The sequence below is a fragment of the Perca flavescens genome, chromosome 15 (genome assembly GCF_004354835.1).
Source record: "Perca flavescens isolate YP-PL-M2 chromosome 15, PFLA_1.0, whole genome shotgun sequence".
Lineage (NCBI taxonomy): Eukaryota > Metazoa > Chordata > Actinopteri > Perciformes > Percidae > Perca > Perca flavescens.
In genome coordinates this window covers 6,562,350-6,575,358 of record NC_041345.1, presented here as the reverse complement: position 1 = coordinate 6,575,358, position 13,009 = coordinate 6,562,350, and the positions used below count along the sequence as shown (strand labels likewise).

At 39.5% G+C, this 13,009-nt stretch overlaps 1 protein-coding gene across 1 annotated transcript in view; it reads left to right on the top strand.

Annotated features, from left to right (window-relative positions):
• LOC114569627 (protein kinase C beta type) overlaps positions 1 to 6,484 on the top strand; it is a 100,549-nt gene extending 94,065 nt beyond the window's left edge. Inside the window, exon 17 of the mRNA XM_028599583.1 lies at positions 6,295 to 6,484. Within this exon, the coding sequence (XP_028455384.1) occupies positions 6,295 to 6,450 (156 nt within the window). The 3' untranslated portion in view covers positions 6,451 to 6,484. The remainder of the gene's footprint in view (positions 1 to 6,294) is intronic.
• The last annotated feature ends 6,525 nt before the right edge of the window (positions 6,485 to 13,009 follow it).

Below are 13,009 nucleotides of genomic sequence, written 5' to 3'. Positions count from 1 at the left end.
ACTTTTTTATCTATACATCTATACCAAGGGCCACTGATATTTATCTCACTCCATGTCCATTGCTGCATCTTTTTTTCTCTCTATATCTCTGTGTCTCTCTGCCTCCCAGCAGTAACTGCAATTGAAGCATGTTGAGATGGAACACATTATGAGCTGGCCTACATGGCTGGCAGCTGTGCGTGTGTGTGTGTGTGTGTGTGTGTGTGTGTGTGTGTGTGTTTGTGTGTTAAATAACTGCATGCATGGTCTTCAGCTGTGTACACAGTGGATTTACAAGGTTTTGGGACGCCTGTGTTTATGTTTCCAGTCAGATAAATAAGTTGAGTGACATTGATTTTGACAGTTTATCGATCAGCAATAGTGAGTATTAACGTGGATGAATAACATTTCCTAGAATATTCCTTCAGGATTTGATAATGAAAGCATGTGTGGGACCACTATGCTGTATTCCAACTATACTGATAGATAACAACGGCTATTAGAGAAATGGTGATGGTGATGTTAACTGACATTTGCTAAGCCCCGCCTCCCTGTTAGTTACTGCTGCAATCTCATAATGGCTCCTTGATTTCAGACAGAGGTAAATAACAGCAGGATTTCTCATTTTGAGCTAGCGATCATCGATATCATCGGCTGAAATGACAACTTAAGCTGACAGATGTCTTCAGCTGTAGCTAGGTAGCTAATTAAGCAAATGTTAGCTCCATGAAACTGTTTTCTCATAGGAACCTTGGACAATGTCCCAATTGGCCTTTCACACATCACTTGAAGCACACAACAGAAGATTGTCAGTGTCAGATACGTACTCACATACTGGAAGTATACTTTGTTTGGTTTAGGTGGCAACCGGAGAGCGTGCAGGGTGCAGGACATGACCTGGATTACACCACGGCCGTGTAGTCTCTTCCTAATTTGGTCACAACAACAACCGAGTCTCTTGACATTGTTTGACAATTTTGACGTGTGCCCCTAACTGACAGAAGTTCCCGAATCTTGTCATCTCCCCAGTTAGACGTCAGTTGGTGTCCTCATGTAAATCACCCTTCTTCTCACCTAGAAAAGTCATTGACATGCTCACTCGCTCGCTGTGAATTCTCAACACAACGACCTGCTTTTGTCACATATGGGCTCAATCGGTCATTACACTGACTTTGTACGAGGGTGCTGGCAAGGTAAAGTCTGTTTAATGTCCGGTCTAACTGATTTTCGGACATTTGCGTTCTCACATGGAGCTTCTTTGGGTAATGTCTTAATAATTTCATTGTTGCAGTGCATGTGTGAAAGGGGCTCTAGTATTATAAACACGATGAGAAGAAAATGTATGACCAGAATGTATATTTTATTCTACTCTATTAATTCCAGCATAGCTCCCCACATCAAGTCTAATCAACCCCCATTTAAAACACCTATGTAGGTGTGCATTTGTATTTTTAACGTACAGTGTCCACTTAAATGGGATTAAGGTTATAAGAGTCATCTTATTCCACGCTGTCTGACAACACCATACATTATGTATCAGCTTGTTCCATCTCTTCATCAAAGCTATATTATGTTTACACTGAGGGAAATATTCAAACCCAAGACTTCGTGTTTTTTATTGCTGCCCCATTCCATCAATTTTGTTTGTTATACACATCTCCCCAAAATGACAAATTTGTTATTTTTGGAAACGTTGGGATCTCCACTACAGTTTCAAAATGAAGTTCTGTTAATGTTAATGATGGTTGGCTACTAAGTCAGAGTTTGTACTGACTGTAGATTGACAAAGTTAAATAAAACTAAAGTTCACAAAACTACATCTCTGATATATCATTTTGAAAAGAAATTACAGCACTGTTTAAGTGTTGTACCAGGCCTCTCTTGAGACGAAGCGTTCTAGTGAATATCATGCCCAGGAACGTGAGGTGGATCTGGGCCAGCTGTGGCAGGTGTATCCCTGTGGATGGAGGGAGCCCCTCTCAGGAGAGTTAGCAGATGAAGGTAGGAGATGCAACGTTAGTTTGTTGTTCCATGTGATTTTGAAAGCTCTCCTGTCCCTCTCTGTCTCTCTCATTGTTGTTTCTGAGCCCACCATCCTCTGCCTAGCTTGTCAAAAAGTAGAATCAGCCAAGATTGCGTCAACTTTGGGCCAACAATTAACATCTACTTTGCTAGATTCTCCTCTTCTTTAGTCCTGTCTCTGTTTCTCTTCACCTCTTTCCTTCCTCTTTTTCGTGCTATGAGTTGGACTGTTGCTTCAGCTATTTTATTGTTATTATTTGTCAAACATACATACTGTTAGAGGCTCAGACTCTTGACTTTATGGATTTATTTATGGTTGTGGATTTTCTGATATCACCCTTGTGTGTTTTTCTCTGTGACCACTACTTGCTCAGTGATGTAAATATTTATGTGGCCAGCTTTTATTTGATCCATTTCCTTCTCTTCCTCTCTGCGGCTCTCTTTATCCCACTTTACCTCATGATTCTATGTATCTGTGTGATTATATTTCTTTTTCACTGACTTTTCCTGAAAAAAATATTTTCATGACTAAATCTGCCCAGTAATTTATCCCACATTTAATGGTCCACACACATTAATAATTAGTTTTGTCTCTTTTTGCAAGAGGACTCTGGTCACCTCAGTTTCCAGCGAACAGGGTCCTCTTGTGGCAACCACAGCTGAGAATATCCTTCCACTGACAACTAAATTAAAACCAAAAAAGCAAAAGAGCAGTTGAGACACAGTCCTTCAAAGTAACAAATAGTTAAATAAATGCTATATGTGCAGAATGTTTGCGCTTCAAATTGTACTTTTAAAATCAGATTTTCACCAATATGTTTGGCAATATTATTTTTTTTCACATTAAACAAAAAAGTGTACAGAGAGTGAACGAACAGAGGAAAACCTAATGCCGCATTCATGCCAATATATGATGGTAGACATGTGAAAGATCCACATGGTAATGACACATGTGCATCCACGTCATCGGACAACTTAAAACAGCTGTCATTACAGATTTCGTCGTGTGAGAGTTAAAAATAGTTTGTACAACCTTGCTAATATAACACCATATCCATTAAATTTAGGTTTAATTATATTGAACGATAGATTTGCTTGGTTTTCAGACATGGCAAGTTGAAACTGGAGCTTTTCCCGGTCCTAATTATGACATAGATGTTGACGTAAACGCCATCTACAACTTGGAAACTCGTTATCACGATAATTCTTTTATGACATGAACATGACATGAAGGCCCACACAGGTGTTTCCATTGAGTCATAATCTACTGCTTTTTTCTGTTCTGGAGAGATCTAGAAACAGAGCACATTGATTAAAGGTCCCATATAGCGAAAAGCAAGATCCATTTCTTTTTTTATTATAAAGCAGGTCAAGGTGTTACATAAATACTGTGAAAGTATCAAAACGCTCAATCCACAGAGAAGTGCACACAGCCTGTATTCAGAAACTGTACCTGTCCTGGACATAAACTATATGTAGGATGCCCCTAAACAATCCTGCTCCACGAGTTTTAGCAAAATCAAATGACATAACACACACAATCTTACACACACAGCCTATGCTTCTCCTCACACGCCTTCTTTGGAGAACATCCTCCAGGCCATATATGGCATACAGTGATATAACCATGGGTGTGTGAATACAACCTTTCCTTTGGGGTTTGCTCTTACACACAGAGCCTAACAGCACCATGAGTGCCTATAGCATGGGTAGTCCCAATAAGAATGAACTCGCCAAAAGTACGAATATATCAGTGTCAGTGAATCAAATGGCATTCACTCTCTTTTACCACATCTGACTTGCCCCTCCCCCACTTACTAACATACTGTACACTCCTCCATCTTTTACACCCAGCTCGATTTTTTCTTTCCTCTGTCCATCCACGAACTGAGCCAAGCATTAACAATGCCCTGCCCCAGAGAAACCCTCTACAAATACATACACACACACACACACACACAGATTTCCCTCACATCCTTCACAAAGTCACAGTTGCCTCTACTCCTGTCTCTCTCTCTCTCTTTCATTGTCTTCTTTCATGTCGCTGAGCATCTTTCTTTTATCCCTCTTTCTTAGTATATTATCTCATATCTCTATCTGCACTTTCTCCACTCACTCTCCCCCTTTTCTTTCTAAAATATATTAAATATACAATATATTTTAGATTTTCCTTTGTTTTGAGATCTTTCTAGTATGGGTTGCCAGCCACCACTTGGCATTTTGATTCTTTTACTTGAACTTTATTCAAGGCACGAGATGTCTACCCCTCTTCCTGTTTCATCATATCCATGCATCTTTTGTAAATCTATCTTTTATTTTCCTTTCGTCTGTCATCATTCATACAGGTGCTACTTGTAGCATCCTAACATTAGCAAAACATTATCACATCAAGTTTGTGCCCTGACTACAAATAGCATAAACAAAAGGGACCATCACCGTAAAGACAGCACAAAAATAGGGTGCTGTGTTTGTTCCTATTATTTTCTATGTAAACCCACACACCAGCGGCATCGAAGCAGGCAGACAGGATATACCGCTGTCCTATTTTTCAGTGTTTAAACTCAAGAAAAGCTGCATTTTTGTAGATTCACTCCATTGCTTAGCACATCCAGGCACCTGTGCCTACATCCTTCTTGTCAGGTGTGGTATGTCTTCTGTAGTCTCGTACCTGTCACAGTGGACGAAGTGAGGCTCATTGTTGAGCTGTAAAACTATCCTGGCATTATAGAGATAATGTTTTTAAAAAAGACATTGGCTGCTAGCTGGAGAGATTGGATGTTCAGGTGAGAAAAAAAGAAAGTAACATAAAAGTCTGAATCGAGGACAGCACTTTAAATTAACTCTATATGCTGCATATTATATGTGCAATATGCTGGGTCATAGTGTTGACAGCACACAGCTTCCTGCATTGTCAGATGGTGCAAACACCATTGCCACAAGGTGATGGTATTCATTTAAGTAATGATTAGATAAATATAACCATGTTGTAAGGTTTGTAAAATAATTGCCTTTCCATCAAATTAAATATTGACTATATATTTTTATATTCTTTTTTTATCATGTTTATTACAAATGTGATACAATCAACCCCAACAGAGATTCTGTGGGGTTGTTGCAGCAAGATATTTACAACCAAAGCCAATATAAAAGCCAATTGTATTAATGGAATGATTTGACATTTTTGGAAATTTCTCGACGAGAGTTAGATAAAAAGATTGATACCACTCCCGTGTCTGTACGATAAACATGAATCTAGAGACTGCAGTTCATTAGTTAAGCTTAGACTAGAAAGAGGTAGTGCTGAGTATCAGTACTAAATACCTTTTAAGCTATCGACCGAAATAACCCAACACCAAGTTGTATTGAACCTTCTCCAGTCAAACGATACCGGCAAACGATTCCTGCATTCATTTTGTACCCAGATCTACAAAAAAATTACTATTTGTATGGTTTTTGCTCGCAGTCAATCATCGCGAGCATTCTTCGATTTAATATGACTTGGAATTGGCCCGCCACAGCAGCTAAAACCCATACCGATTTTGGTGTGGTGACGTTGAGCATGGTGTATTTGACGGTGTGGGCAGTTCAGCATGCCAAGATGCTTCCTTTCACTTGATGATTAATGAATTAAGTAGAAAAAAGGTATTAAATGGAGTACTCTGGTATTAAAGGTGACTGATATTGGTACTGGTATCGTCATTTTTTTAACGATACTCAGCCCTAGAAAGCATGTCGTCACCTCCCAGCACATTCTAGGCGGATTTGGTTACTTTCAGATCCAGGGCCAGGCTAGCTGTTTCCCCATGTTTCAAGTCTTTAGGCTAAGTTAAGCTAATTGGCTGCTGGTTCCAGCTTTATATTGAACAGACGGATATGAGAGTGTTATTGGTCCTCATCTATCTAATTCCCAGGAAGAAACCAAATAAGCGTTATTATCCAAAATGCTGAACTATTCCTATAACAATAGTCCTAAGTCAATGAGTCATATTGACAATAATACAGTTGCATTACCAAATCTACATACCAACAAGCCAAAAGCCTTTGTAAGGAAATTGTAACGTGACGGTGTACTAAACAATCTGAAAATATTTACCTCTAACATGAACAAAGGAAAATGACTTGCGCTTTTATGCAGATGATATTGTACTAGGTATCTAACAGTAATGTTTTCTCTTTCTCTCTTTTTCAATCCATTTCATTCTATTCCAACAATTTTTATTTTTCCTTCTTCTCTTCAATTCTTCCTCCCATCATACCTTCTCCCCTTCATAATCTCATAAACTGCACCTGCAGAGAAACCGTCGGGACACCTGTAACTTTGACAAGGAGTTCACCAAGATGCCCGTGGACCTGACGCCGACAGACAAGCTCGTCATCATGAACCTGGACCAGGACGACTTCCTTGGCTTCTCCTACACTAACCCTGAATATGTGGCTCCTGGAAATTAACACACACTAGCCACACTGATGGACTGGTAGAAAAGAGTTTTCAGAGCAGATAGGAGGGCAAACTAGCACTAAAAGTCTACTTATTTTGTCTATGTTCAGTAAATGTTTGCATTTCTTTTAGGCCAATAGGGGTTTGTCCAATACTTCAGCACAAGAACGGTATCACAACATCAAACGTGCACAAAAGCCTGGATACCAAAGATTTGAAGTATTGTGTCAAAAAAGACCCTCTGTGTCAAATGTGCTTTTTATACAGGAAAATATACATGCTAGATTTATGGAAAAATATCAATTCAAAAAGACCACAATTGATAATTTATTTAATTTATTATTTATTGACGCATTACAGTGATACAGTGACTCCCTCTTCTTAATTTTATGCCAGAATTATATATATACATACATTTTCTTCTCTGTTTATGGCATTAGTCAGCTCAAATCTACACCAAACCTAAACTATTTTCACTTTTCCTAATTGGTGATACGTTCTCTAGTGTTGCTCCACAAGTTTAACTTCATCATTGTGGCATCTCAAACCAAACCAGGCGAGTAACTAATCACTGAAATGTTAATCAAATCTGAATGGATACAAGCAGCAGTGTCAGTCTCTAGGGTGTGGTTTGCCTGGTGAAGTTAAAATGACGAAGCATTGTCTTTTAAACGTGGCCCAGTCATTCCCATCCTAATTTTGAGTTCTGAGTCCCCTGTCCACACATTGATAAATGATTTTTCCATGATGATGTTAAGTTTTAACAAGGAGACATAGAGAGATGGGACCAAACAAACAGGAAATGGTTGCTTCTAGTGAATGTTTTGTTGGCATTTAATGATGTTAGCCTTTTTATATATTTGATCTTGTTACCCTCATCACTCATGTATAAGAGTAATAATGATACATTTCTGAAGCCCTAAAGCGGCATCCACATCTGCATTCATAGTGTCAGCAGTATCTTCTGCAGCCATTTTCCTAGAAGTAGACAGGCTTTGCCTCCATTGATAGCTATCTTAGAATGCACCATGAGTAGAGCTGCTGTGTAGAGCTGCTGTGTATCAGTTCAATTTGTGTGTCTTGACCGTTGTTGCCTGTTTTAACCAGCCTGTGCACTGTCATGGTTTGCACTGTGCAAGTGCTGACACACACTCAGACTGAGCGTCTCACACTGGGCCATCGGAGAGAAATATGCCTAATGAGCAAACTTCACAGCCTGTCAAATCTTTTCGTCCTTCTCATTCTCCTTTTTCTTCTTTTGGCTCTTGCCTTCTCCTTTCTCCCTTCCCCCCATTCCCCGCGTTGTCTCTCCTTTATATTTATTTATTTATTTTTGTTTTGGCTCTAATCCGTACTTCTGACAAGGCCTCACTGGGAGCCTAATATGACGTGGTGTCACAGGGTCGGCGATGCGGCAGTCACTAGTGGAGCATGCACACATACACACGCACACACACACACACACACACACACACACAGGCAGATGCACACAGAGAATGAGAAGCCGTTTTCACAACCCCCAAGTGAGCGATTTCACAAACAGCAATAATAACAAGAGAAATGCTGTTTTTCTCAATTATTTATTTTGCACTTCCTTCTTTCTCACCCATGTGTGTATGCTTGTGTTAGTGCTGTGTTTTGTGTGCATAAACATATGTATGAACATGTTTGTGTGTGCATGTGTGTGTGTGGTTTCTAAGGCTTCATTGGATAAAGCCAATTATTTTAAATTCAGCAAATCTGCCTTCCAGCTTCAAACCACATTACATCCCTATACTGTATACACACACACACACACACACACACACACACACACACACACACACACACACACACACACACACACACACAAGCGTAACAAGGCGGACAATGACTGTGAAATGTTCGCTCCTGGAGGCACACAAGACATATACTGTAGGTCCATTACACAGGCCTAGAATGTTTCCCCTTCTCTAATCAGCACAACAGTACCCTCATGTATAGCCTACTATAAGTACATATGCATATATTGTACATATTTATATATAACCATACACAAACACACAGGATCCTTCCAAACTCACTGGATCTGACCCTGCAGTCCTGTTCTTTTGTTCAGATGTTGTATAATGTTAAATATAAAAAAAATAATTTGTGTGTCGGCCTCTCTCAAGTGTAGAGCTGTGTATTGCTCAGGTCAAGGGTGTTAATATCTGCTCATGTTAATTACGCCTACTCTTAACATCTGCACTCGACAGCTGTGTCTACCTGTGTGTGTGTGTGTGTGTGTGTGTGTGTGTGTGTGTGTGTGTGTGTGTGTGTGTGTGTGTGTGTGTGTGTGTAATTCAGTATGTTAAGAACTGTACAATTTAATATACAGTAAATATTCAAATATTATTAGAAATCTCTTTGGCAAAGACTGAAGCTAAAAGCAGACCTGAGGGAGCCAACATGAAATGAGAACTACCGCACATCTACAGTAACACATATATAAACTCCTCATGACACTCCATTCTCAGTGTTTTAAGAACCCAATCATCAGCCAGTTACTTGTTATGGTTATGTTATGGTGTTGAAAATCCCACATCAGGATTATAAGGAATTATACTATGCATGCATGTGATGATCTCTCTCTTTCTCTTTCATATCGTGTACCACATGATATGGATTTATCCTATATTAAGTGTTGATTGATAGACTGGTGTGTGATAATTACTTTATTAGACATTAATAGGGTTTCATTTATGATAAAAGTATGTCTCATGCCATTGTTACCTATTTATGAAATATTATACAATGGTCATGTTCTGCTTCATTTGTACATATATAAATATTTTTCAAGTCTTTAGAGGTAAGAGTCTTCCATTTCCATAATTACATTTATACACAGAGACGTTTATGTGTTTAGGGGTAAAACTATATATATATGAGTTGCAATAGAAAACAAAAAAATATCTGAGGACTAAAATATAATAACATTTTACATCAAAAAATACCTGTTTAACCTTTTAGCCACCCACTCATACAATGCCATAGGTTATGCAGGGGGAACAGTAATGGCCTAAACGTGTGCCAACTCATTCTCTTTTCTTTACTCCTTTCTTTCTCTCCGACCTTTTCTTTGATCACGCCTTTCCATCTGTCATTTTATTTTTTCTTCTGACCTTTCCCCCTCCTTCTTCCTCTCCCACTCAGCTTCCTCATTGTCTTTTCTTACCTCATTTTCTTTTCTCTTGACCTTTCCCTCTCTATAGGCTTTTTCTTCTTGGCTCACCCTCTCCACCATTTTCCTCTCCTCCCTTCTCTTCAAGATCCATTTCCCGCTTGTTTTTATTCTCTGACTTCCCTCCGTCTTGTCTCTAATCCGTTCTTTATCATTATCCTCTCATTATCCCTAATTTGTCCCATACAGCTTCCCTTTAAATATTCTCCCTTTTTCTCTTGCAGTCTGTAGCCTTGCCAAGGCTACTTGACATTACACTTGAAATCTGATGAGCTATTAGTACAATTTAAATTTGATGCTTGCCTCTTAAACTTATTTCTGTTTGATTTCAGCCGGGCTTACGTGCAAAACAACAAATAGCCTAGTTTAACGATAAGCTGAAGATAATTTTTACATGCAACAGCAAAGATACTGCAAAAGAAAAGTAAGAATGTGTTTTGTGTGATAGTTTACCAATAAGAAAATGTGTATTGTGATGTTTTTAATTGTAGAATAATAAATCATGTTAAAAGATCTCTTATTGTCTCGTTTCCTGTGAAATGTGCCTTTCAGGCAACTAATGTGACTATTGGGTAGATGCTGGAATGTTGAAACTGAATGTAACTGGCATGACAACACGGGCATACTCTGTCAACAAATAAGACGCGTATTTGAACCCTGCTACAACCTAACGTTGTAGTTAATAAATATGAGGCCAAATGCAGCAATAATCTACTTTATAATTAATTATACATGGAGACGGGACTCACCTTATAAGTATCGAGATGTAACCCTAACCCAAACCCGGTCTTTTAACCGAACCTTTTATAGTTAGCTAGCTGCTAACTTACAGTAGGTGTTGATGCTTGTGCAGTATGCCAGCTACATTTGATTATCAACATTCTAGTATCTATCATGTGGATGCTGGTGCTTCTCGTGTTATCCTCTAAATCAAAGTTAATATCAGTAATGCTTAGTTACTTCTACAACTTTCAAATACTTCTGGACTTCTGGTGTTGTGTAGCGTAGCCAGAGTGTGATAGCAAGGCAGACTTCTTGAATTCCAATGCGTGCGTATTTATGTACAGTGTGGCCAAATACTAGTGATGTTACGTTCTGAGCCGAGGCTGCGAAGCGTGTGTCGAGAAATGCCGGAGGCTTTCCGTGAATTGCGTATCGAGGCTTGTATCGTTTTAGACAAATAACGTTGTTGATTAGTGGTAGGCGGCTCGATCCAAATATCGATAATATCGATACCAACGTTGGTATTTATATTGATCAATACCAGTGTAATGAGATCGATACTTTAGTTTTAGTTTCTCTCTAGTATGCGCTGCTGCGGTTTCATCAAATAGGCAACCTGGCTGTCTCTGTATGTGTAAGCGCCGCTGCTTTCAAGTTCCGCTCCTGTCACAGCGCGGAGCAGGCACACTTTGCTCCTCGTCCCCCCCTCTTATGATTCAATGTTGTACCGTCACGTGACTTAGCGGCGCCAGTCAAACAAACAAGCAAGCAGCCAGGCCGGCAGCGGCCAGCAGCCATAGACAGTGAAAGAAATGGATACAGCGACGCCATAGACTTCGATGGAGACCAGTGAAGTCAATTAGAAGCACTTTTCCTGCTGTGCAGCCTCAAACTGAGCTTGATGTCTGATATTTGTCTTCTGGTAGCTGCGCCAAGAGAAATCTGAAACATTCCGAATCTTGCAGAGACGGAGAGCGTGAGTAGGAGCTGTCCATGAGCGTAGGAGCAGGAGCAAAACATTGCTGAAATATTTTGTTCCGATGCTTTCATAGACTCTCTATGGGCTCCTCCTTTGACTGTATGCCTCCACGTCCCCCAGATTGCCTGTGAGCTTCTCCTGACTATAGGGTAATTTTGCTACTGTGCGACAGAAAGATGCTTGGTTATGACACAATTAGCCTATTTTTACAAAAATGGTTTCTACGGGGCCATAACGTGAGATACAAGGTAATGGAGCCTTTTATACATTGTTGTGTTTCTTTATAAATAAACAATGGGCAAATAGAGTCTTTAAACGCTTCAGATGTAAAGTTATTTGCTGTCAAAGTGATGCAAAAATGAATGGGAGTCAATGGGATGCTAGCAGAAGGTGATGGCTTGTTAGGCTCAGACTCTCCCCATAGGAGGTACGCTTTCCGGATGCTTGCTTACCCCCTTGCCAGCAGCACACACACACACAAGCAGGACAGAGACGGAGCAGGAGAATGGCAGAGAGGAAGAGGAGCGCTGTGTGTCTATATTTTCAGGCCAAAAATGAAACAACGTTAAGTTGTATAATTTGTAAAAATGCTGTAAGATACTGTGTTAACACAAGAAATTTATACAAGCATATGAAATTTCTGTCCTGGGTTTTAACTTATCAATAATCCAAAGGAAAAATCACAAAGCCACTTAAAGGTCATGACTGAGAATTCATTCAGATTTAGCAATTTGATGATGCATCCACCTTAATTATTAAAAAGTATCGTATCGATATCGGTGATACTGGCCCTGTATTGCATACCACTATCATTGATGACATCCGAAGTACCACATGACTGGTTTAGGAAGTGGTTTGAATTTACACGGTTTTATTATACATCCATATTCTACACAAGCACATTCACTGCCCTCTGCCCAGTTAAACCATTGCCACTTTCCAGTTTTAGAATACTGATATGGCCCCTCCTGCTATTATTATATTACGACCAAAAGGATTTACACACGTTTCATAGCCGCATTCCTCTCAAGGAAATCCTTTATTATACCATTTTGTTAATAATATTACAAAACCAGAAAATACACACTATGTTGATATAAATGGATTACCTGGAAATTGATTTTTTCTTCATCGTAATTTCTAAATCTTTACTGGCGCAAAATACTGCCAGAACCTGTCTCTGATACGGCGTATCACGCTCTATGGTGTTTTAAGCCGCCAACGTCTCCGTCCAGACAGCGCTGTGAACGTTGACTTCAAGGCACCTAACCCTAACCATAACCATAACCATAACCATTGCCTAATTGACTTAAAGGCAGTGCTGCAACCGCTGACTTCAAGGCACCTAACCCTAAACTTAAACTTGGCCATATTATGCTCATTTTCAGGTTCATAATTGTAATTTGAGATTGTATCAGAATAGGTTTACATGGTTTAATTTTCAAAAAACACCATATTTTTGTTGTACTGCACATTGCTGCAGTTCCTCTTTTCACCCTGTGTCAGGTCTCTGTTTTAGCTACAGAGTGAGACCTCTCAACTTCTGTAACATCTTTGTTGTCAGTCGCACATGCTCAGTAGCTAGGTAAGGATTACATGAGCTAGCTAGCTGTTCCTCCAACTTCGGCCTGTACGAGGCAGGATTATCCAGGAGACTTCTTCTAAA